The following is a 27,183-nucleotide window of genomic DNA, read 5'->3' on the forward strand; positions in this document are numbered from 1 at the left end:
CTGTCCCATGGGGCCAATATGAGTTGAAATCGACTCGACAGCGCCTAACAACAACTCTAGTGTGAGGTGGGAGTATGCAATTGGATCACTGTATAACGTCCGTTGCTTCCCAAACTTTAGTCGTTTGCATTCCACCGTCATAATTTTTGTTCCTCTTCTTAGCACAACTATTGTGAAGAGTGCTGCAGTGAACATTGGCGTACGAGAAAACATTTCAATGATGACGTTACTGTGCCTACTTTGAGGCTTAACTAAATGGCATGATCTAAAAAACTCAGTAAGCTTTGGAGCTAACTTTGGTTTATTCTAAAGCTTCTGTAGCTTATTTGGGAGGCCTGGTGGCACAGTGGTTAAGAATTTGGCTGCTAATCAAAAGGTTGGCAGTTCAAATCCAACATCCACTCCTTGGAAACCCTGTGGGGCAGTTCTTCTCTGTGCTATAGGGTTGCTATGAGTCGGAATTGACTCCACGGCATTTTTTTTTTTTTTTTTGGTAGCTTATTTTAAAAAATATGTATATAAAAAAGAAAGTATTTACATAGTCAATTTATTCCAGCTTTGCCTTCCTACTCTTTTTCCCTCTGAGACACAGTGCTATCGTGTTTTACTCTTTAAAAAAAAAAAAAAAACTTTTCATTTTGAGATGCCTATGATTTTAAAAAATACTTGCCTCCTTTTATTCAGCTTTGCTCCCTGTTTTTCTTTCTGTAAGGAAGACTTCATACCTGGATCAGAATAGTGTTGTTTTTATTTTCTATCTTTAATAGGAGAAAAACTCTGTCACTTTTGCTGTTTGAGTAATTTCCACTGATTTTTCAAAATATGTAGAGAAGTAAGTAAATAAAAAAATTTTAAGTCAATCTACGTGGAATATCGTAGTTAAGAACTCAGACTTATACTCAAATCCTTGTTCTGGTTTACAATCTATGAGAATTTGGAACAGTTACTGAGTCCTCCTAAACCTCATTTTCCTCATCTGTAAAATGGGAGCACGAGAGTCCCCCACCTTGGAATAGCTTGAAGATTAAATGAGTATGCTTGTAAATAGTTCTGCTCACTTCCTGGCTCAGAGTTGTTGTTGTTAACTGACATTGAGTGAGCCCCCAACTCATGGTGACCCCTGAACAGTGTAAGAAAATGCTGCCCAGTCCTGCACCACCCCTGTGATCGATTGTAGACAGGGCCATTGCGATCCACAGGGTTTTCATTGGCTGATTTTCAGAAGTAGATCACCAGGCCTTTCTTCCTAGTCTGTCTCAGTCTGGAAGCTCTGCTGAAACCTGATCAGCATGACAGCAACACGCCAGCCTCCGCTGACAGACAGGCGGTGACTGTGCACGAGGTGCGTTGGTTGATAATTGAACTCGGGTCACCTGCATGGAAGGCAAGAATTCTACCACTGAACCTCTGCTGTCCCCTGGCTCAGAATAAAACCAAAAACCAAGCCTGTTCCTGTCTAGTCAATTCCAACTCATAGCAACCCTATAGGACAGAGTAGAACTGCCCCATAGGGTTTCCAAGGAGCGGCTGGTGGATTCGAACTGCTGACCTTTTGGTTACCAGCTGAACTCTTAACCACTGTGCCACTAGGGCTCCTTGGCTCAGAAAACGTACCCCAAAAGTAAATGCTATTATATCTCAGAAGTACAAGAGTTCTTACTTCTCGCTTACTTTGTCCATTTTGCTTCCGAACATGGGTTTCACTTGTATCCAAAATGTCCACGTCGTCTTTAATGAAAAAGTCTCCTTTCTGCTTTGCTTCCTTTTTTCCTGTTCATTTCACTTTACATCACTGACTTGGAGAGTTGGAAAAGCCCTTTTAGGTCTTTTGACTATTCTCAGCTTAACTCAGTCGTTCTTAGCTGATGGGGGTGGAGAATGACTTTGATCCCAGGGGATATTTGGCAACACTTGGAAACATTTCTGGTTGTAAAAATTGGGGGACACTACTGGCATCTGTGAGTAGAGGCCACAGATGCTGCTAAACACCCCACAATGCGCGGGGACAGGCCCCACAACAAAGAATTACCGGTTCCAAAACGTCAAGAGTGCTGACGTTGAGAAACCCTAGCTTCACCGAAGCTAACCCTATATCAGCCGCTTACACATGCTCCTGTGCTGGGTGTAATCCAGGGGAAAGGAAGAAAGATCTATTAAGATCCATTTTGGGAATATTCCTGGTGTCCTTCTGGCACGACAACGTGACAATGAGTGCCCAACTTACCACAGATGTTGGAAATTAGCACAGCTACCGGCTGGAACAATCGGGCCATCTCTAAACCCACTGCTGTGGAGTCAGTCCTGACTCATGGCAATTCCATGCGTTACAGAGTAGAACTGCTCCACGGGTTGTCACGTCTGTGACCTTTTGGAAGCAGATTGCCAGGCTTCACTTCCGAGGCACCTCTGGGTGGGTTTGAACTGTCAACCTTTCGGTTAGTAGTGTGGCGCTTAGCCTTTTCCACCACCCAGGGATCCTTCCCCAGTTGCTGAGAGGAGTTTCTTTTTCTCTGACTGAGGATCCCTGGTGGCGCAGTGGTTAAGTGATACGGCTTTTTCCTGCAGGAAGAGAAGCAGGTTGTTTTCATATTCATGTCTGGAGTAGGCTGTCACCTTCCTGAGTCTTTCATTCATTGATTCATTCCACAAATACGTGTTAACTGCCTGCGGTGTGCCATGCCCTGAGCTAACCACAGGACAGTCGTGAACAAAGTGAGAGGGTTCTTATCGTCATGTTTTTGGAGGCATGGACTCTGGAGCCAGATCATCTGGGTTCACATCCCAGCTCTTGCCACATCCATGGTCAAGTTACTCAACCTCTCAGTTCTTTCATCTGTAAAATGGGAATGATAATACTGCCTACCTCATAGGGTTGCGGTAAGGATTAAATAAGTCGATTCTGTAAATGTAAAGCTTTTAGAGCAGAGTTTGGCACATAGGAAGTGCCATGTAAGTGCTGGCCAGTACTGGTAAAGTTCTCTTGGTTATTGCCCAGGCTGCTGCCCTCCAGCATCCCTCCTGCCTAGCGGTGATTTGGACATTTCTGCCATGGAGACAAGAAAGCAGTCTTGGAATGAGGAGGAACTGTCTTGACAAATCTTTCATTAAGTGCACACACAGCTGCCAGAGAGGTCACTGCAGAAGTCCCTGGCCACAGACTCGTTTGCTAGACAGTAGAAGTCTGTCTCTCTAGACTTTTGAGGGAATGAAACCCAGGACAGTTGAGTTGTTTTTGTTTTTCATTTTACTGTGGTGAAATATATTTTAAGAAGGTTTGGCACCTTAACCATTTTTAAGTACCCACTTCAGTGACATTAATTACATTCACTGTCACCACTATCCATTTCCAAAAGTCTTATATAACCCCAAACAGAAACTTAGTACCCATTCCGCAATAATTCCCATTCCCTCCTCCCCCAAACCTCTGGTAACCACTAATAAACACTGGTCTCTATGTGTTTGCCTATACTAGATATTTCGTGTAAGTGAAATCATACAGTATTTGTCCTTTGTGTCTGACTTATTTCACTCAGCATCGTGTTCTCAAGGCTCATCCATGTTGTAGCATTCCAGTGAATGGATATACCGCATGTTATTTATCCACTCATCTGTACACGGACACTAGGATCGTTTCCACCTTTTGGCTATTGTGAATAACGCTGCAGTGAACATTGGCGCACAAGTATCTGTTTGCATCCCAGCTTTCAAGACTTTTGGCGATATATGTAGGAGTGGAATTGCTTGCCATGAGTCAGAATCGACTTGACGGCAACTAACAACAACAATAAATAATAGTAATTCTATGTTTAACTTTTTGAGGAACCTCCAAATTGTTTTTGACAATTAAGTTTTGATGTGGGAAAGGGAGTGTCTTAGTAATCTAGTGCTGCTGTAACAGAAATACCACAAGTGGATGACTTTAACAAATAGATGTTTATTATCTCACAGTTTAGGAGGCTAGAAGTCTGAATTCAGAATGAAGGCCCTAGGGGAAGGCTGTCTCTCTCAGCTCTGGTGGAAAGTCCCTGTCTCTTCAGCTTCTGCTTCCTGGTTCCTTAGAGATCGCCATGTGTCTTGACATCTCTCTTCCCTCATCTCTCCTCTGCTTGCTTGTGTAATCTCTTTTATATCTCAAAAGAAATTGACTCAGATGCCCTGTATTAATTCTGCCTCATTTATATAACAAAGACAATCCATTCCTGAATCGGATTATAACCACAGGCATAGAGTTTAGGATTTACAACACATATTTTGGGGGGGACATAATTCAGTCCATAACAGGGTGTATCATATAGCATGGATAGTCAGAGAGCAGCTTGAGGAACTTGAATGTCTTTGGAGGGAGATGGCAGTCCTAATAGGAATGATCACCAGAAGGGGAGAAAAGAGACATTCAAGATAAATGTTAAATCCTCTAAAGTCATGTCAGGAGCAGGTTGACTTATATATTAGTGATAATAAATCCAACTCAGATAAGCCTTTGGTTTCTTTCTTACTCATGCCTAGACTGACTTGACTAAAATATCTTTTTAATTATAAAAATAACATATGCTCAGTATATAAATTCACACATGATAAACATAAATTTTAACCACACCTCCACTCATAACTTAATGACTACTAACGCTTTTCAGAGGGAGGCTTGGGAAGACAAAGTATTATAATGACATGTTCCAAGAGCTGGAGATAGAAACTCAAAAGGGAAGAACATGCTTGGCATTTCTCAAGCTGAAAGAACTGAAGAAAAATTCAAGCCTCAAGTTGCAACAGTGAAGGATTCCATGGGGAAAACATTAAATGACGCAGGAAGCATCAAAAGAAGATGGAAGGAATGCACAGAGTCATTATACCAAAAAGAATTGGTCGACATTCAACCATGTCAAGAGGTAGCATATGATCAGGAACCAATGGTACTAAAGGAAGAAGTCCAAGCTGCTCTGAAGGTATTGGCGAAAAACAAGGCTGTGGGAACTGACAGAATATCAGTTGAGATATTTCCACAAATGGATGCAGCGCTGGAGGTGCTTACTCGTCTATGCCAAGAAATACAGAAGACAGCTACTTGGCCAACTGACTGGAAGAGATCCATATTTATGCCTATTCCCAAGAAAGGTCATCCAACCGAATGTGGAAATTATAGAACAATATCATTAATATGCAAGTAAAATTTTGCTGCAGATCATTCAAAAGCAGCTGCAGAAGTATATCGACACGGAACTGCCAGAAGCTCAGGCTGGTTTCAGAAAAGGACAGATGGTTCCTGGCTGAAAGCAGAGATTACCAGAAAGATGTTTACCTGTGTTTCACTGACTATGCAAAGGCATTTGACTTCGTGGATCATAACAAATTATAGATAACATTGAGGAGAATGGGGAATTCCAGAACACTTAATTGTGCTCATGAGGAACCTTTACATAGATCAAGAGGCAGTTGTTCGAACAGAACAAGGGGATACTGAGTGGTTTGAAGTCAGGAAAGGTGTGCATCAGGGTTGTATCCTTTCACCATACCTATTCAATCTGTATGCTGAGCAAATCATTGGAGAAGCCCTATGAAGAAGAAAGGGACATCACGATTGGAGGAAGACTCGTTAACAACCTGGATTATGCAGATGACACAACCTGGCTTGCTGAAGTGAAGAGGACTTGAACCACTGATGAAAATCAAAGACCACAGCCTTGAGTATGGATTACACCTCAACATAAAGACAACAAAAAACCTCACGACTGGACCAATAAGCAACATCATGATAAACGGAGAAAAGATTGAAGTTGTCAAGGATTTCATTTTACTTGGATTCACAATCAACACCCATGGAAGCAGCAGTCAAGAAATCAAAAGGTGTATTGTATCATGGATTGAATTATGTCCCCCCAAAAATCTGTGTATCAACTTGGTTAGGCCATTTGTACTTGTCCTTCATTTTGCGATTTTCCTATGTGTTGAAAAGCATTATCTCTGTTGTCGCTGTTGTTGTTAGGTGCCATCGAATCGGTTCCGACTCATAGTGACCCTATGCACAACAGAACAAAACACTGCCCGGTCCTGTGCCATCCTTACAATCGTTGTTATGCTTGAGCTCATTGTTGCAGCCACTGTGTCAATCCACCTCGTTGAGGGTCTTCCTCTTTTCTGCTGACCTTGTACTCTGCCAAGCATGATGTCCTTCTTCAGGGACTGATCCCTCCTGACAACATGTCCAAAGTATGTAAGACGCAGTCTCGCCATCCTTGCCTCTAAGGAGCATCCTGGCCGCACTTCCTCCAAAACAGGTTTGTTCGTTCTTTTGGCAGTCCATGGTATATTCAATATTCTTCGCCAACACCACAATTCAAAGGCGTCAACTCTTCTTCGGTCTTCCTTATTCATTGTCCAGCTTTCACATGCATATGATGTGATTGAAAATACCATGCCTTGGGTCAGGCACACCTTAGTCTTCAGGGTGACATCTTTGCTCTTCAACACTTTGAAGAGGTCCTTTGCAGCAGATTTACCCAATGCAATGCATCTTTTGATTTCTTGACTGCTGCTTCCATAGCTGTTGATTGTGGATCCAAGTAAAATGAAATCCTTGACAACTTCAACCTTTTCTCCATTTATCATGATGTTGCTCATTGGTCCAGCTGTGAGGATTTTTGTTTTCTTTATGTTGAGTTGCAGTCCATACGGAAGGCTGTGGTCTTTGATTTTCATTAGTAAGTGCTTCAAGTTCTCTTCACTTTCAGCAAGCAAAATTGTGTCATTTGCATAATGCAGGTTGTTAATGAGTCTTCCTCCAATCCTGATGCCCCATTCTTCTTCATATAGTCCAGCTTCTCGTATTATTTGTTCAGCATACAGATTAAATAGGTATGGTGAAAGAATACAACCCTGCCGCACACCTTTCCTGACTTTAAACCAATCAGTATCCCCTTGTTCTGTCCGAACAACTGCCGCTTGATCTATGTAAAGGTTCCTCATGAGCACAATGAAGTGTTCTGGAATTCCCATTCTTCGCAATGTTATCCACAGTTTGTTGTGATCCACACAGTCGAATGCCTTTGCATAGTCAATAAAACACAGGTATTCTCTGGTATTCTCTACTTTCAGCCAGCATCCATCTGACATCAGCAATGATATCCCTGTTTCCACGTCCTCTTCTGAAACCGGCCTGAATTTCTGGCAGTTCCCTGTTGATATACTGCTGTAGCCGTTTTTGAATGATCTTCAGCAAAATTTTGCTTGTGTGCGATATTAATGGTATTGTTCTATAATTTCCACATTCAGTTGGATCACCTTTCTTGGGAATAGGCATAAATATGGATCTCTTCTAGTCACTTGGTCAGGAAACTGTCTTCTGTATTTCTTGGCATAGATGAGTGAGCACCTCCAGCACTCCATCTGTTTGTTGAAACATCTCAATTGATATTCCATCAATTCCTGGAGCCTTGTTTTTCGCCAATGCCTTCAGAGCAGCTTGGACTCCTTCCTTCAGTACCATCGGTTCCTGATCATATGCCACCTCTTGAAATGGTTGAATATCAACTAATTCTTTTGGTATAATGACTCTGTGTATTCCTTCCATCTTCTTTTGATGCTTCCTGCATTGTTTAATATTTTCCCCATGGAATCCTTCACTATCGCAACTCAAGGCTTGAATTTTTTCTTCAGTTCTTTCAGCTTGAGAAACGCCGAGTGTGTTCTTCCCTTTTGGTTTTCCATCTCCAGCTCTTTGCATATGTCATTATAATACTTTACTTTGTCTTCTGGAGAGGCCCTTTGAAATCTTCTGTTCAGTTCTTTTACTTGGTCAATTCTTCCTTTTGCTTTAGCTGCTCAACGCTCCAGAGCAAGTTTCAGAGTCTCCTCTGACATTCTTCTTGGTCTTTTCTTTCTTTCCTGTCTTTTCAATGACCTCTTGCTTTCTTCCTGGATGATGTCCTTGATGTCATTCCACATCTCGTGTGGTCTTCGGTCATTATCTCTGCATTATCTCTGCCTGTGGTTAAAAGGATTACTCAGGTCCCCTCCTTGATCCAAAAGGGAGTTGCCCTGTGGTGTGGCCTGCACCACCTTTTATCTCTCAAGAGATAAAAGGAAAGGGTAGCAGGCAGAGACAAGAAAGCTGCACCAGGAGCAGAGTGCATCCTTTGGACCCGGGGTTCCTGCACCTGAGAAGCTCCTCCACCATGGGAAGATTGAGGACAAGGACCTTCTTCCAAAGCTGACACAGAGAGAAAGTCTTCCCCTGAAGCTGACGCCTTGAATTTGGACTTTTAGCCTACTCTACCTTTTTTTTTTTTACCGTGAGGAAATAAATTTCTCTTTGTTAAAGCCATCCACTTGTGGTATTTCTGTTATGGCAGCAGTAGATGACTAAGACACATTGCATTGGGCAAATCTGCTGTGAAAGACCTCTTTAAAGTGTTGAAAAGCAAAGATGTCACCTTGAAGACTAAAGTGTGCCTGAACCAAGCCATGGTGTTTTCAATCGCATAACATGCATGGGAAAGCTGAACGATGAATAAGGAAGACTGAAGAAGAATTGATGCCTTTGAATCATGGTGTTGGCAAAGAATATCGAATATACCATGGACTGCCAAAAGAATGAACAAATCTGCCTTGGAAGAAGTACAACCACAAGCCTCCTTAGAAGCAAGGATGGCGAGACTACGCCTTACATACTTTGGACATGTTATCAGGAGGGATCAATCCCTGGAGAAGGAAATTATGCTTAGTAAATACCGGGTCAGCGAAAAAGAGGAAGACCCTTGATAAGATGAACTGACACAGTGACTGCAACAGTGGGCTCAAGCATAACAACGATCGTGAGGATGGCGCAGGACCGGGCAATGTTTCATTCTGTAGTACTATGTAGTCGCTATGAGTTGGAACCAACTTGAGGGCACCTAACAACAACAATAACAATGCTTTCTACTCAGCTGGTAATGAAAAGTTTGGTGATTTGAACCCACCCAGCAGCTCCACTGAAGAAAAGTCCTGGCAATCTGCTTCCGTAAATATTAAAAAACAAAAAAAAAACCTTGCTCATAGCGGCCCTATAGGTCAGGGTAGAACTGGCCCATAGGGATTCCAAGGAGCGGCTGGTGGATTCGAACTGCTGACCTTTTGGTTAGCAGCTGAACGCTTAACCATTGTGCCACCAGGGCTCCATTACAGCCAAGAAAACCCTATGGTGCAGTTCTACCCTGTAACACCTGGGGTACCAAAAGTCTGAATCAACTCAATGGGCACAAGACAAGAATAATGACAACAATGCTTTGGGTTATATTTCTGCAGATCTGTTTCCTGTGCAAATACTAACAAGGCTAGTTTGTCAACATTATTTACAAAAATGAAATCCCTCCATATACATTCTTTTGTAACTTTCTCTTTTCTTCAAATATATTATGGACACCATTCCATGAGGGTACATACAGATTCAATTATTTTTTTTCAATAATTCTATTGCTCTCATGTCTTGTTCATATATTATGAACAAAATATGGGACTATGCAATACATATTGTTTTGCAACCTGCTTCTTTGCAATACACAATATGCTAGCGCATGTAGATCTAAAGTGTTCTTTTTGGCAGCTCCACAATATGCCATTGTGCAGATGTACTGTAACCAATTCTCCTCATCCCCTGTTGATGGGTTTTTGGGCTCCTTCCAGCTTTCTGTTAGTAAACAGAAAGCTTGGCTTGACAACGTTTGGTGACTCTGCGTCCCTGTGTTTTGTGAGGTCACTTTGGTGATGGAATTACAGAGCTTGAGAGTGACTTGTGGTTAAGAGCTCAAGCTGCTAACCAAAAGGTCTGCAGTTTGAATCCATGAGCTGCTCTTTGGAATTCCTATGGGCAGTTCTACTCTGTCCTATAGGGTCACTATCAGTTGGAATCAACTCAGTGGCAACGGGTTTGGTGTTTTGTTTTTGCCTTGGCTAATGCTGGCTTGAGTCTGGGAGAGATAAGAGGCAGCAGAGATCCAGGTAGATATCCAAATATGACCTCATCAAGTTTCTATGATATAATTTATCCCTGGAACTCTCCTGGACTAGCTGAAATGACAGACACAAGATTGTATGATCACTCATTCAAACCAGGGAGCATTCCAAGCTTAAATAGGGGGTCCCCAGTTAAGAGATTTAGAGGCATGGAATTATAAATGTGATTGAAAAGGACTGAAACAATGAATTGTTGTTGTGTGCTTTTAGTCAATTCCAACTCATACCCTGTAGGACAGAGTAGAACTGCCCCAGAAGGTTTCCAAGGCTGTAATCTTTACAGAAGCTGACTGCCACATCTTTCTCTCTCGGAGAGGCTGGTGGATTTGAACCACCAACCTTTCAGTTATCAGCCAAGCTCTTAACCACTGCACCACCAGAGTTCCTTGAAACAATGAAGTGGGAAGCCCTAAATTGACTGTCAAAAGAAGGACTGAAAGTGGATGGGTCAGGAAATAGCCCTAATTGTGGAGGTGCTGTTGTTAAGTGCCATCAAGTCGATTTTGAGTCATAGCGCCCTCATGTGATGTAGTAGAACTACCCTATAGGTTTTTTAGGCTGTAATCTTTACAGGAGCAGATTGCCAGGTCTTTCTTCCGTGGAGCTGCAGGGTGGGTTCTAACCGTCAACCTTTTTGGTTCACAGCCGAGGGCTGAAAGCCACCAGGGCTTCTTTTGGGGAGGGACAAGAGAAACAAAAATTGAAGAAAGAAATTTTCCAAGGCATAAAGCAAAATTGTCATTCCTTTGAGGGGGCAGGATATTTCATGTACTGCTCTAACAGTTAATAGGAAGGTAAGAGTAAGGTTCTCATAAGGCCACTCTCACTGCATTTGATAATGCAAGACTATTTCCTTGTAGCCGTTTCCTCCTCCCTCTTCTTCCCCACCAGGGGAAACCCTGGTGGAGTAATGGTTAAGTGCTATGGCTGCTAACCAAGAGGTTGGCAGTTCAAATCTGCCAAGCGCTCCTTGGAAACTCTACGGGGCAGTTCTACTCTGTCCTATAGGGTCGCTATGAGTGAGAATCGACTCGATGGCAGTGGGTTTGGTTTTTTGGTTGCTTCTTCCCCAGCCCTTTTCTGTGGGCTTAGTTTTTTGTCTCTTTAGGAATTTGTTCCAGTGCAGGCGTTAGGGACTTAGAGCCCCACTTGTGCCTGGACTGTGAAAAAGACTGCTCTTGTCAAAATGACGTGAGGAGAACAGAGAATTGTACCAAGAGACTTGAAATCAATTGTCAGCTGATTGCATGTCACATCTGTTTATATAAAAATCCAGAATAGATGTATAAAATCAAACTAGCTGTTGTCGAGATGATTCCAACTCATGGCAACCCCACGTGTTTCTGCTCAGAGTAGAACTGTGCTCTGTAGGATTTTCAATGGCTGATTCTTCTTCTTTTTTTTTTTTTTTTAATTGTACTTTAGATGAAGGTTTACAGAGCAAACTAGTTTTTCATTAAACAATTAATACACACGTTGTTTTGTGACACTGGTTGCCAGCTCTATGACAAGTCAATACTCTCCCCTTCTTGACCTTGGGTTCCCATTTCGTCTCGTTTAGTTTTATGGGCCTGTCTCATCTTTGGCTGAAGGGTGAACCTAGGGAGTGACCTCATTACTGAGCTCTTTAAGGGTGCCCGGGGGGCCATACTCTCGGGGTTTCTCCAGTCTCTGTCAGATCAGTAAGTCTGGTCTTTCTTTTTTTGTGAGTTAGAATTTTTGTCTACATTTTTCTCCAGCTCTGCCTAGGACCCACTATTGTGATCCCTGTCAGAGCAGTCATGGTGGCAGCCAGCACCATCTAGTTGTGCTGGACTTAGTCCGGTGTGGTGATTCTTTTTTTTTTTTTTTTGAATAAGCAGGAATTGTTTTGTATTCATCTTATTTATTTTTAAATTTCACTGTGTGTAAGGTGAAAATTTACAGTGTAAATTAGTTTCTTATTCAAAAATTTATATACAAATTGTTTTGTGACATTGCTTGCAATCCCTGCAATGTGCCAGCACTCTCCCTTTCCCTTTCCACCTGGGTTCCCAGTGTCCATTCATCCAGTTTTTCTGTCCCTTCCTGCCTTCTCGTTTTTTTTTTGTTTTGTTTTGGGCAGGTGTTGCCCATTTGGTCTTGTACACTTGATTGAATTAAGAAGCACATTCCTCATGTGTGTTATTATTTGTTTTATAGGCCTGTCCAATCTTTGGCTGAAAGCGGTGGTAGCTTAGTGGTTAAGAGCTACGCTGCTAGCCAAAAGGTCGGCAGTTTGAATCCACCAGGTGCTCCTTGGAAACTCTATGGGGCAGTTCTACTCTGTCCTATAGGGTCGCTATGAGTGAGAATCAACTCAGTGGCAATGGGTAATCTTTGGCTGAAAGATGGACTTTGGGAGTGGCTTCAGTTCTGAGTTACCAAGGTGTCTGGGGGCCATAGTCTTGGGGGTTCCTCCAGTCCCTACCGGATTAGGAAGTCTGGGCATCTTTTGTGACTTTGAATTTTGTTCTATATTTTTCTCCTGCTCTGTCTGGGACCCTCTACTGTGATCCCTGTCAGTGTGGTCAGTGGTGGTAGCCAGGCACCATCTAGTTCTTCTGGGCTCAGGCTGGTAGAGGCTGTGGTTCATATGGTCCATTAGTCCTTTGGACTAATATTTTCCTTGTGTCTTTGGTTTTCTTCATTCTCCTTTGCTCCTAATGTGATGGGACCAATAGGTGTATTTTCGATGGCCACTTGCAAGCTTTTAAGACCCTAGACGCTATTCACCAAAGTAGGATGTAGAACATTTTCTTTATGAACTATATTATGCCAGTTAACCTAGATGTTCCCTAAGACCATGGTCCCCAGCCCTCAGACAATGGCAGGTTCTTCGAAGTAGACTGCCAGGCCTTTCTTCTGAGTTGCCTCTTGGTAGACTTGAACTTCCAAACTTCTGGTTGGCAGCCGAGTACATTAATTGTTTGCACCACCCAGGGACTCCATATAGATCTAGGATCTATACAGATATGGATATAAATACATAGATATGTATGTGTGTGTGTATATATATACACATGCATGTGCACACACACACACATACACATATATGTATATATATATGCACATAAATTTGTCAAATATTCAAAACAAACCAAAATGGTCTTAGATTAGCCAAGCTAAGCCACACTTTGCTGCACTAACAAATAACCTCAAGATCTCAGTGGCTTAACATATAAAAGTTTGTTTCTTGCTCATAAAAAGCTACTGTGGGTTGGTGGGGTGGGGGTGGGCTGTGATCCATTTAGTCATGCAGGATCCCAGGCTGATGGAGGGGTCACCATCTAGAATGCCATTGGTTGCCGTGTCAGGGGAAAAGGAAGCTATGAGCATTGTGTTTGGGCTCTTGAATGCTTTGGTTTAGAAGTGACACAAGTCATTTACACTTAGAGCCGATTGGCCAGGAATCACCACGTGACAGTGCCTTACTGAAGGGACTGCACAGCTGCTCACAGTGACCTAGAGGAGACTTCAGTCTCCACGCCCTCTACTCCTGCAGCCTGTCCTGGAGTTGTTAGAGCTTTTGAGCTCTTTGGTCCACATACTGTTCTCAGATCCTTTTGGAAGGGTTCTCATGATAACTTCTCTTCAGAAATCCATCCTAGGAAGAAGATTGGCTCTCTTGAGAAACTGGTATAAAACTTCCTCTTTTTCACAAACAGTGAGTATTAGAGTACCTGTCATGATCCACTTTCAGTCTTGGCTAATAAACTCACAGCAAACATTGATTTCTCCATTACAGTGACTATGTTAACTGAGAAATTTTGTAGAATTACATCTCCCTCTAGAAAAAAAAAAATTTTTTTTTTTCTATCTGGTGGTTCAGTGGTAGAATTCTCACCTTCCATCCAGGATATCCAGGCTCAATTCCCAGCCAATGCCGGTCATGTGCAGCTACCACCTGTCTGTCTGTGGAGGCTTCCTTGTTGCTATAAGGCTGAACAGGTTTCGGGGGAGCTTCCAAACTAAGTCAGACTAGGAGGAAAGCCCTGGTAATCTACGTCCTAAAATCAGCCAGTGAAAACCCTATAGATCATAATGGTCTGATCTACAACTGATCACGGGGATGGAGCAGGACTGGGCAGTGTTTCATTGCATTATGCATGGAGTTGCCATGAACTGGGGGCCAATGTGATGGCAGGTAACAACAAGTGATTTACTATAAAATATTTTCTATTTCTCTAATCATGACTTTTATTGTCCACCAACTCATGTCTCTTTTGGAAGACGGCAGGGTTTATTTTACACATGAATAAAGATAGCGGTAAGAATAGCCTCCATTCAGTGAATGCTCCCTTGGTGCCAACTGCTTTATGTGCCATATGCCAGTCATTACTTACAGCGACGCCCTATCATTACCGGTACTTTATGGTGAGGAAACAGAGTCAGAGAAGTTAAACGACTTGTCCAAGTCTCCACAGTCAGTGATTTGCAACTCTCCCCAGTTCTACCTAACGCCAAGGGCTAGGTTCCTAACCACTTTCGTTTCACAGCCTCATAAACACAGAGGATTCAATTCAGGTAATGCATTCTGTCCACACTTAGCTTTTGCTTTCATTAATCCAGATTTTTTGTCATCTATGGAGCCCTGGTGATGCAGTGGTTAAGAGCTACGGCTGCTAACCAAAAGGTCAGCAGATTGAATCCACCACTTGCTCTTCGGAAACCCTATGGGGCAGTTCTATTCTGTCCTATAGGGTCGCTATGAGTCAGAATTGACTCAACGGCAGTGGGTTTGGTTTTTTGGTTTTGCATAAGAAAACTACAAATGCTTGTAAGCCAGAACCCTTAATTTTTTTTTTTTTTTTTTCCACAATCGCCCCTTTTGGAAAAAGAAGTTTTATGCTATGGCTTCTGGTTTAGGTCTTTTTCATTTTCTTTTAAAAAATGTTTTCCAGTTGCCATCAAGTTGTTCCCAACTCATGGAGACCCCATGTGTGTCACAGAAGAACTGTGCTCCATAGGGGTTTCAATGGCTGATTTTGGAAGTAGATTGCCAAGCCTTTCTTCCAAGGTGCCTCTGGGTGTACTTGAACCTCCAACCTTTCTGTTAGCAGTGAGCTCATTAACTGTTTACACCACCTAGGGGCTTTTAAAATTAAGGAGTAATATATTTACAGAGATGTGGGTCACCACGAGTCAGAATTGACTCAAGAGCAACTAACAACAATGATGCACAAGTCTTAGATGTACAACATGATGAATTTTTACACACACACACACACACCCACCCACACCAGTCCACGTAACCATCACCCAGATCAAGATATAGAACATTTCCAGCACCAGAAGGCTCCTTCACGTCCTTTCCCAGATATTACCCACCTCTCCCTTTCCCCAAGGCAACTGCTGTTCTGACTTTTATCACCATTTAAAAGGAGCCCTAGTGGCACAGTGGTTAAAGTGCTTGGCTGCTAACCAGAAGGTAGGTGGTTGGATCAGCCACTCCAAGGGAGAAAGATGTGGCAGTCTGCTCTTGTAGAGATTACCGCCTTGGAAACCCTATGGAGTAGTTCTACTCTGTCCTATAGGGTCGGTGTGAGTTGAAATCAACTTGATGGTAACCAGGTTTATCACCATTTATTAGTTTCCCTGCTCTGGAATTTTGCATGAATGTCATACATACAGTATGTAATCTTTTATGTCTGACTTCCTCTTTTATTTTTTTTAACTAAAGGACAATAATGCCTTAATGATAGATGCCCCTTCAAATATACTTTTGGTTTTTACCAGTGTTCACAGGCGCATTTTTATCTAGCTACCACATAAATTGATGATTTTTAAAAACCTGGTTAATTTTGCACTTCTAGCAAGGATCAGCAGGTGACGTGGCAAGGCCAGAGCCATTAACCAACTTCAGATCAGCGTCTTTTTTCGGCCCATGTAGCAACACTTCTCGTGAAATGGTTTTATTTCTTTTTTTTTTTTAATTCATTAAAATGTTTTTTTTTTTAATTGTGATATAGGTGAAAGTTAATTTCTCATTTAAATATTTATACACAGATTGTTTTGTGACATTGTTTCATCCATCATTGTATGTGCGAGATTCATCCCTGTTGTTGCATGTACTAGAAGTGGAGTCTTTGTTATTGCTGTGTAGTGTCTCATTGTATGAACAGGCCACAATTTATTTACGCATTCTGCTATTGAAAAGCATTTGGGTTGTTTCCAGTTTTGGGCTTTTTAAGTTGTTTTTGTTTTATTTATTTTTGAACATTTTATTGTGGTTTAGGTGAAAGTTTACAAACCAGATTAGTTTCCCATTCAACAATTTATACACACTTTGTTTTTGACATTAGTTGCAATCCCCTCAATGTGACAGTATTCTACCCCTTTCCTCCCTCAGTTCCCTGTTTCCATTCGCCCATTTTTCCTGCCGCTTCCTGCCTTCTGGACTTTGTTTCTGGGCATATGTTGCCCTTTTGGTCTTGTATGGTTGACTGTTCTAAGGAACACGTTCCTCACAGGTGTTATTGTTCACTTTATAGACCTGTTTATTGTTTGGCTGAAAGGTGATCTCCGGGAGTGGGAGTTTTTTTTTGCTTTCACAGGGGGAAAAAAAAAAAAGCTGCTATGAACATCTTGTTGCTTTTTGGTGGATACACTCATTTCTCTGGGGCTGGTATAGATCTAATTGTTTCAATCTCCTGAAGTTAGTAGGCCTGCATCGTTTAACTTGTTAGATGCAATAGCTTGGATTTTAGTAAGGCCATGGAAGTTCCTACATAAGTTGATGTCTAGTTTTAGAATACAGGTGAATGAAATGGTTCAACTTCCACGTTATGACAAATAATTTGCAATAAAAAAAAAACATAGAGCATAATAATTAGTCTTCATAGCACTCACAGTTTGTATAGATGTTCCTGTTTGCAAAACTTGGCATGTTAGTCAGAATTCTTCTTGTTCACTTGCAAATGACAGACACCCAACTCAAACGAATTGAAGTAAAAAAGAGAAGGTAATGACTCAAGTACCCAGCGATTGGTGGCCTTCAGGCATGGCTGGATTCAGGTGCTTAAACAATGTCATCAGTATTTGGCCCCTCTTTCTATCTCTAGACTCTTTCTTCTCCCTGCTGTGATTATTCTTCTCCACTGGTGACTCTTGGCAGCTGCTGGCTTATAACTTTCTAACTACAAGTTCAGCCAAAAGAGAGAGCTTCTCTTCCCAACAGTTGTGACAAAACTGCCAGAATCAAATCTTATTGGTTCTCACTGAGTTATGTACCCTTGCCCAATCACTGTGTCCAGGAGAAAATAATTCTGATTGAATCATATGTTCAAAGCTGACCTCCATGGACCAAGAGTGGGGACAAGGGGGTTACTCAAAGAAAACTGAAGTGTTGCCATAAAAGGTAGAAGCGGATCTGAGTAAGGAAAAAATAAAGAAAAGCATCCAGTTCACACCTAGCTTTTGCTATCATTAATCCAGATTTCCTGTCATTTATGCATAAGAAAATTGCTATGCTAAGAAATATGGAGTTGAGTTGGCAAATGAACATTCTAAGACTATAGGTGATGGCAGAAGGTTAATATTGTCTTTACTGCTGTTTACTCAACAAGTCTGATCATTTTAGCTTAGAGAAAAACTTGTAAAAGTTTACTGAACTCGAAAATTGTTCCACTTCATTCAAAAGCCTTATTATTCTACTAATCATACTGGCTTGAAACAGTGGAGGCATTATTGTTTTATATTTTCCTTACCTCTCCCTCTTCCCTTGTCAGGTCAGTCAGCAGATCCTTTTGATTCTTCCTTCAAGTTTTCTCCCTTATTATTTTCTCCTTGATTCTCACTCACACTACACCAGCAGCTCCAGGCTTATATCCTGTTACCTTAGTAACCTCAGTAAAATAAGAGCACTTCTTTCTCAGTAAGTCTAGCCAAGTCTTGGAAGGCTGAATTGGTCATATGTCCATTCCCAAACCAAAGTCTATAGCCAGGGGGATGGCAGACACTGATCAGTCAGGCCTGGGCCCTGTGACCATCCTTGGGCCCAAGGATGCAATCAGTTCTTCTTGAATCTCCCGGACAAAGAGTGGAAGATCCCCAGAGGAAAATCAGGGCATTGATGCCAAAGGAAGAGGAAAGGGGTAATAAAAAAAAAAAAAAAAAAAGGCAAGTGAAAATAACAGATATCCAGCACACCTAGAAATTAAGACCTCACCACTTCTGACTTGAAAATATGCCACGCTTATAGATTAAGAGGCTCGTGGTACTCATAAAATCATATTTTCAAATTGGAAAGGGTCGTAGCAATTATTTCCTTATCCTCTAGTTACCATTAACTATTTTTCCTTTGTGTATTTCTACTAATTTATGCTTTGAACCTTAGAACCACAAGTACAACCAAAGTACTCAGGAAGTCCTTGTCCTTCCAATCCTTTAGTTTACTGCCTTTCTTTCCCTTCCCAACTCCCCACTAGGGGAATGTATTGGTCAGTATATAAGTTTGGCTGTACACATCAGAGACTCAAGAAATAGTGGTTTAAACAGGATAAAAGTTTATTTCTCTCTCACATTAAAGCCTGAGCTGGTATGATGGCTCTGCTCTGTGAAGTCATTGGAAATCCAGACTCTTTCTATTTTGTTGTGCTGCTCTCCCTGAAGTGCTGCCTTTGTGTGTATGGCCCAACATGGTGCACCATCATTTCCACATTCTAGTTCACAGAAAGCAAGAAGACCAAGAAAGGGCGGACATACCCCTTCTCTTTGAGAGTACAGCCTGTAAAGTGATTCTGCTTATATCCTATTGACTAGTCTCATGGCCACACCTAGCTGCAAGGGAGGCTGGAACACATGGTCTTTATTCTGGGCAGCCTGTTCCTCACTATGAAAAAAAGGAGAATAGATACTGTAGGATAACCAGTGATCCCTGCAGGGAAGAAATGAAAAACCTGACCTTTTCCTTTCTTTTTGTTTTTCAGGTAAAAAATTATCCCCGAGTAACTGCAAATGCAGGAATATTTTAACTCTTCAGGGTAAAGAATCTGTGCCAGCATGTCTGCCTACTACAGAAATAACGGGTATGAGGAGGATCCAGATTACCCTGACTATTCAAGGTCTCGAAACTATCCAGGTTCTCCAGATCCCCTGAACAATCCAGACTATCCCAGAAGCAGGAACAACCCATACTCTGCAAGCTCCAGAACAAATACAGACTATCCCAGATCTCTGGCAGAGCCAGATTATCCTGGATCTCAGAGTAACCCAGACTATCCCAGCGCCAGGAGAAATCCATATTCTGAAGACTCTAGAACAAGTTCAGACTATCCCAGATCTCTGGCAGAGCCAGATTATCCTGGGTCTCAGAATAATCCAGACTATTCCAGCACCAGGAGAAATTCACATGCTGCAGGCTCCAGAACAAATCCAGACTATCCTGGATCTCTGGCAGAGTCAGCTTATGTTGAACCTCAGAGCAATCCATACCATTCAGGCTCATCCAGAGAGCCAAACTACCCTGGATCTCAACAAGATCCTGATTTTCCAGGTTCCAGAAACAGTGGAAGCTATTCAGGCTCCAGAACAAATCCAGATTATTTTGGATCCTTGGAAGAACCAGACTACCCTGGAGCTCAGAGCACCTCTAACTATTCTGGTCCCAGAGCCAGTCGCAACGATCTAGGTTCAGGAAGAAATTCAGAATATGCTGTTTCCAGAATCAATCCATACACACACTCTCCAGAAAAGCCTGATTATCCAAGTGCTGAAAATCAACCTACCTCTCCAAACCTTTTTGGGAAACCAGGCTATCCTATTGCTGAGGATTTTCAGAACTCTCCAGACTTTTGGGGGGAACCTGATTACCCAGATGCTGAGGACCGTCATGATTATGGCTCTTCTGAGGTCCCAGAAACCACCGGGAGGTAAGTGCAAGCATCTCCCTCCAATGACACTTGATTGGTATAGTTTGGGTTGGGGTATGACGAGGATGGTATGATGGTTTCCATGTCCTGAAGTTGTGCTGAAACTTCCATACTTACCTATAGACCTCACTTGGGTCATGGACCCTCTGCCTGAGTCCTCAAATCCTTGCCTGAATTTAATCTTTATCACCTCTTGCTTGGATAACTTCCTCACCAGTCTCCCAAAACAAACCGAAACCAAACCAGTTGCCATTGAGTTGATTTTAACTTACGGTGACCCGATGTATGTCAGAGCAGAATTGTGCTCCGTTGGGTTTTCAATTGTTTTTTGAAAGTAGATTGCCAGGCCTTTCTTCTGAGTTGCCTCTGGCTGGATTCCAAACCTTTCAGTGAGTAGCCGAGCACTTACCCATTTGCACCACCAAAGGACTCATACCTGTCTCTCATCTCTTCCTTATCCAACCCATGTAAGACTGTTAGATCCCCACTTTTTTTAAATTGTACTTTAGATGAAGATTTACAGAACAAACTAGTTTCTCATTAAACAGTTAGTACACATATTGTTTTATAACATTGGTTAACAACCCCACGACATGTCAGCACTCTCCCTTCTCAACCTTGAGTTCCCTATTATCAGCTTTCCCGTCCCCTCCTGCCTTCTAGTCCTTGTCCCTGGGCTGTTGTGTCCCTTTAGTCTCGTTTTGTTTTATGGGGCTGTCTAATCTTCGGCTGAAGGGTGAAACTCAGGAGTGACCTCATTACTGAACTAACCCGGTACCTGGGGACCATACTCTCAGGGTTTCTCCAGTCTCTGTCAGGCCAGCAAGTCTGGTCTTTTTTTGTGAGTTAGAATTTTGTTCTACATTTTTCTCCAGCTCTGTCTGGAACCCTCTACCGTGATCCCTGTCAGAGCAGTCAGTGGTGGTAGCCAGGCACCATCTAGTTGTACTGGACTCAGCCTGGTGGGGGCCTGTGGTAGGTGTGGTCCATTAGTCCTTTGGACTAATCTTTCCCTTGTATCTTTAGTCTTCTTCATTCTCCCTTGCTCCCAAAGGAGTGAGACCAGTGGAGTATCTTAGATGGCTGCTCACTGGCTTTTAAGACTCCAGATGCTACTCACCAAAGTAGAATGTAGAACATTTTCTTTATAAATTATATTATGCTAACTGAGCTAAATGTTCCCCAAGACTATGGCCCCCATAGCCCTCAGCCCAGCAATTCGGTCCCTTGGGGAGTTTGGATGTGTCTACGGAGCTTCCATGACCTTGCCTTTTACAAGTTGTGCTGGCATCCCCAGTATTGTGTACTGTCTTACCCTTCACCAAAGTTACCACTTATCTATTGTCTATTTAGTGCTTTTCCATCCCCACCCCTCCCCTCCCTCATAATCGTCAAAGGTTCTATTGTCTATTTAGTGCTTTTCCATCCCCACCCCTCCCCTCCCTCATAATCGTCAAAGGTTGTTTCTATGTGTAAACCTTTTCATGAATTTTTACAGTAGTAGTCTCAAAGAATATTTGTCCTTTTGTGATTGACTTATTTCACTCAGCATAATGCCTTCCAGATACATCCATGTTATGATATGCTTCGTAGATTCATCACTGTTCTTTATCATTGTGTAATACTCTGTTGTGTGTATATACCATATTGTTTATCCATTCATCTGTTGCTGGGCATCTAGGTTGTTTCCATCTTTTTGCTATTGTGAACAATGCTGCAATGAACATGGGTATGCATGTGTCTATTCTTGTGATGACTCCTATTTCTCCAGGGTATATTCCTAGGAGTGGGATTGCTGGATCATATGGTATTTCTATTTCTAGCTTTCTAAGGAAGTGCCATATTGTTTTCCAAAATGGTTGTATAATTTTGCATTCCCACCAGCAGTGCATAAGAGTTCCAATCTCCCCACAGCCTCTCTAACATTTGTTATTTCCTGTTTTTTTGATTCGTGCCAGTAATGCCAGGATGAGATGGTATCCCATTGTGGTTTTGATTTGCATTTCTCTAATGGCTAGTGATCCCAAGCATTTCCTCACGTGTCTGTTGGCTGCTTGAATGTCTTCTTCTGTGAAGTGTCCGTTCATTTCCTTTGTCCATTTTTTAATTGGATTATTTGTCTTTTTGTTGTAGGGGTGTTGGGTTTTCTTGTAGACTTTAGAAGATTAGACCTTTCTCTGATTTATAATAACCAAAAATTTTTCCCAGTCTGTAGATTCTCTTTTTTACTCTTTTGGTGAAGTCTCTTGATGAGCATAAGTGTTTAATTTTTAGAAGATCCAAGCTATCTAGCTTATCTACTGGAATTTGTGTGTTGTTGGTTGTGGTTTGTATCCTGTTAATGCCGTGTATTAGGGCCTCTAGCATTGATCCTATTTTTTCTTCTATGAACTTTATAGTTTTTGGCTTTATATTTAAGTCTTTGATCCATTTTAAATTAGTTTTTGTATATAGTGTGAAGTATGGGTCCTATTTAATTTTTTTGCAGATGGACATCCAGGTTTGCCAGCACCATTTGTTAAAAAGCCTGTCTTTGCCCCATTTGACGGGCTTGGGGCCCTTGTCAAAGATCAAGTGACCATAGGTGGGTTGATTTACATCTGGGTTCTCAATTCTCTTCCATTGGTGAATGTATCTGTCATTGTACCAGTATCAGGCTGTTTTGACTATTGTAGCTGTATAGTAGGTTCTGAGGTCAGATAGTGCGAGTCCTACTTTATTCTTCTTCTCCAATAGTGCTTTCCTTATCCAGGGCCTTTTCCTTTTCCATATAAAGTTAACAATTAGTTTTTCCATCTCTGTAAAGAATGTTGTTGGTATTTGTAGATCCCCACGGTTTTGGCCCTGCTACTTTGACAATGAGGTTAGAGTTATGAATCCAAACATTTTAACTAGAATTACATCAACACTAAAAAAATTTTGTCAAGAAAATCTTTAAAATATCTAACTCCATGAAGTCTGTTTAATTTCTCAATTGTTTTTTTATACAAGATGGCTGAGCCACTCCTGATTTCTTCCACTTTTCTTTTACTGAAATTTTTGTCATCAGAATCAATTCCTTTTCATGTAAACTCTATAAATGATTTGATTTATTGATCTTCTGCACTGTTGTTTTCATGAAATTTTATCAATTGTAGATTTTGGCATTGTTAGCATTTCTTTAAAGCTGTTATTTTCATTAAGTCCATTTTTTCCTGGTTCAGATTTTGTAGATCTAAATCCTGTCAAGAGGATTTTATTCTTTCATCAAATTTTCATCAGTGACAAATTTTACCAGATACAGTTCTGTCTATTAACAGTATTAGTTTGAGTGGCTTAATTCTACCAACCTAATTTTTCCTAGGTTAACTGGTTTACTATTCAGTGTTACCAACAAGATATAATTCTTTGGTTTTTTTTTTAAATCTATAACAAATTTTACCATGTGCAATTTTAACCAATATGAGTCTTATTTTACATTTACTACTTCTACTAGTAATATTTATGAATTTGACAAAATCCGATCACCTGATTTTATCTCTAAGAACAAGGATATGGGATTTGGGTGGGCATTAGGGTCAAAATGTGTAAATAACTGTTAGAGCAAGTGTAAGAAATACAGCAAATAGAGTAAGCTGGGTTAACTGGACCAAGTCAAAACATCTCCTTGGTCTTATCTTGCCTGAGTCATCATTGCAAAATATACAGTTGACCCTGTCACGTCTCGGCTTCTCATCTTCCATGGTCCTCGTAACATTTGGGAGAAAGTCCACACTGCTTCACATATAAAAACATTTATAAGTGAGGGTGCACTATGCTAATGTAAGATGCTGGCCAAAGACCAGCCCCATTTGACCTCCTCCTACTTCCTATCCCCTCTCTAACTGGACCATACACTCTTGGCCAGTGGTTCTTGACCCTGGCTGATCCTGAGACTTGCTGGATTACCTAGGGAGCTTTAAAAAGGATGCAGATGCCTGAGCCAAACTTTCAGAGATTCCAAATTAATTGTCTGAGGTGGGGCCCAGGAATTGTTTATATATGTATATATATATATATATATATATATATATATATATATATACACACATATATATAAAATTGAGAGCCATTGCTCCGGGTTAGCTGATATTCTTAGCATTCCTCTTATATATCCTGCACTGTCCGGCCTCACACATTTATTTATGTTGTTCTTCATTCTTGGGGTGCCCCCCCAACTCTTATGTTTCAATCTATCCTTCAAATCCCAGCTCAGATGCTACCTTTCCATGTAGATTTTCCCTTGAAATCCCAGCCAGAATTCTTCTTCCTCTGAATTTTTTGAACTGTCTTCTGATATTCATCAGTTTCTACTTGTGTTATAACTGTTTATGGCCATGTCTAACAAACTCTACCACATGGCATCGGGAGCTCCTTAAGGACAGACACTATATGTCTTTATCCTTGTACCTTCGCTCCCTAGCCTGTGCCTGACACGTAATTGGCATTGAGTCAGCGTATGTAGAATCAGTAGATGGAGGATGGATGGATGGATGGATGGATGAATATCCTAACCACACTACTGGATGGATAATGACCCCTCATCTTGGGATTTCAGGGTGGTCAGCAGAACATCTCAAATCCAGCCTGCTGCCCATCACTGGGGTGATGGCCCCTTGGGCATCATTGGGAGAGAGAATGAAGATTATCCAGAAAGGATTGAAATGACATCCATGGAGATGGCAAACCCATATGGCCACTTTGCACCAGGTGCTTCTAGAAATGGCTACGGTAAGCACTCGTTTAGGACTAGGATCCTTTTCTGAGAAGAAAAGAAAATTCAGCGTATTCGGGGAGTGTTATGGATTGAATTGTGTCCCCCCAAAAGATAATATTGAAGTCCTAACAACGTTAATATTAAAATTGACTAGATGGCACACAACAACAACAGTGTTCAGGTAATTCCTGGGTAGCACAAACGATTAACGAAGTAGGCTGCTAACTGAAAGGTTGGAGGTTCAAGTCCCCCAGAGGTACCTCAGGAGAAAGGCCTGGAGATCTACTTCTGAAAAAATCAGCCATTGAAAATCCTATGGAGCACAGTTCCCCTCTGACATACATGGGGTCACCATGAGTCAGAGCTGACGTGACAGGAACTGGTACAGGTGGTAAAGGTGTTCAGACAGTCAGGACTTTGTATTCAGAATATACTGGGGGCGGAGCACAGTGCTAGGAACTGTATCTGTCAGGGGAACAAGGAAGTAAAAAGCAGCTTCATTCTCAAGCTACTTAACGCCCAAGTGGGTAGATGAAACAGCACATCAAAACTAAAGAAAATTAGGAAGCAGACTATTAATACATGACAAGTCACTTCGTCCTCAGAACCTGTTGTGTACAACAGTTAAAAGACTTAGCTCTGGAAGGGAAAGGAAATTGTAAAGAACAGCCCTTACCTTCCAGGAGGAAAAGGAGACTTGCTGCCTGCTAGGGGAAGCCACTTCATTCCCCAAGAGAAAAAAATCCAGCCAATGTCATAGGAACTTAGAGCCTGTGGGAGTCAGAGAAGGGACAGAGTGTTCAACCAGGAACACGGTGAGTGGCCCAGGTGCTGGGAGGTGCACAACTAGGATTGATCAGACCCAAGGAGGATGGATGAGAGAGGTTTTGAAGCAGGCAAAGGGAGGGGGCAGTACGCATTGCCTTGGACTAGTGAAAAACACTGACTGTTACATATATTCGTAGAAAACATCCATTCAAGAGCCAAATATCCACTTTTTATATAGCCAAGGGTCATTCCAAACCTCTACATTGTGCCTTCTCAATGGGGGACATCACCTCCAAGGATGCAGAAATTTGTCTTGGGAAGGAAGAAAAAAATCTTACCATTTTTATGTATAAAACACAGACAGACATATAGTACACAACAGGTATGTGTAATATATCTGTGATAGTAAAATTTCCTGGGGGAGATCAATCAAGAAAAATGTCTACAAAGACTCTTTAAGGGACAATAATGAAAAAAAAAAAAAAAAACATTGAGAAACACGGCCCTATCCCCACGGCAAGTGCAGCTAAGAATGCTGAGCAGCTTTTGCCTCGGAGACTTTGCTGAGTGCTTTACTTTTATCAGCTCGTTCATCTGCAGCCAAGGAGCCCTGATAGCACAAGAGTTATGAGCTTTGTTGCTCTGAATCAAGAGGTTGGCATCTCCAACCCACCCAGCAGCTCTGAGAGAGAAAGACCTGGCAATACAGATTACAGCCTAGGAAACCCTGTGGGGCAGTTCTACTCTGTCACGTGGGGTCACTATGAGTGGGAATCAACTTGATGGCAAAGGATTTGGTTTTTGGTTTGGTAAGGCCACTCTTAGGAGCTGTGGTGGTGCAGTGGTTAAGCACTCAGCTGCCAACCAAAAGGTCAGTGTTTTGAACCTACCAGCCACTCTGTGGGAGAAAGCCATGGCAGTCTGCTTCTGTAAAGATTATAGCCTTGGAAATCCTATGGGGCAGTTCTACTATGGGGCTGCTAAGAGTTGGAATCGATGGCAGGAGGTTTGGTTTTTTGGTTAAGACCACCCTTAAAAAAAAAAAAAACTTTTGCTGTCCAGTCGATTCTGACTCATAGCGACCCAATAGGATGGAGTAGAGCTGCCCAATAGGGTTTCCAAGGAGCGACTGGTAGATTCCAACTGCCAACCTTTTGGTTAGCAGCCAAGCTCTTAACCACTGTGCCACTAGGGCTCCAAGACCACCCTTAGGTTTAATAATTCTCTAGAAGTATACACAGAACTTAGTGAAAGCAGTCATACTCATGGTATGGTCTATTATAGCAAAAGGATTACAGATTAAAATGAGTCAAGGGAAGAGATCTCTGGGGCCAAGTCCAGGAACGTTCCAAACATGGAGCTACCAGTTGTCCTCTCCTCATGGAGTCATGGGCAGCATTACTTTCCTGGAAACAGTGTGTGACAATATGCACGGAGTATTGCCAACCAGGGAAGCTCACCCAAGCCCTGGTGTCCATGGCCTTTCTTGGGGCTCTATGGTCTACTTCTCACCTTGCTGACCTCAGTCTCTAGCCCTCTGGAGGTCAAGCTGATACCATCTGACTCAAAGCCCTCACCATCAGTCATATTATTATATTAAACAGAGACACCCTTATCAGGCAGGACATTCCAAGGGCCTAGTGATCACCTCCAGACCTCTCTTGGGGCAAGGTTAAATTCTTTACTACACAGCCACCCATCTATTAAATTGACAGAATCCGGCCTGTCTGACCCAAAGCGTGACCTCTTCCATCCCCGCTAGATCACTGAGTAAAATAAGGGCCAGACTCGTCACCTCCAAGC

At 41.9% G+C, this 27,183-nt stretch overlaps 1 protein-coding gene across 3 annotated transcripts in view; it reads left to right on the forward strand.

The window, feature by feature from the left end:
- The first annotated feature begins 18,803 nt into the window (after window positions 1-18,803).
- The window catches only part of TMC5 (transmembrane channel like 5), a 54,734-nt gene continuing 46,354 nt past the window's right edge, over window positions 18,804-27,183 (forward strand). For all 3 annotated transcript variants that reach the window (XM_064295648.1, XM_064295650.1, XM_064295649.1), the window contains exons 1-3: window positions 18,804-19,070; window positions 19,152-19,877; window positions 24,454-24,626. In XM_064295648.1, coding sequence (XP_064151718.1) covers window positions 19,009-19,070; window positions 19,152-19,877; window positions 24,454-24,626 — 961 coding nt within the window. In that variant the 5' untranslated portion in view covers window positions 18,804-19,008. The remainder of the gene's footprint in view (window positions 19,071-19,151; window positions 19,878-24,453; window positions 24,627-27,183) is intronic.

This window comes from Loxodonta africana, chromosome 12, assembly GCF_030014295.1.
Source record: "Loxodonta africana isolate mLoxAfr1 chromosome 12, mLoxAfr1.hap2, whole genome shotgun sequence".
NCBI lineage: Eukaryota > Metazoa > Chordata > Mammalia > Proboscidea > Elephantidae > Loxodonta > Loxodonta africana.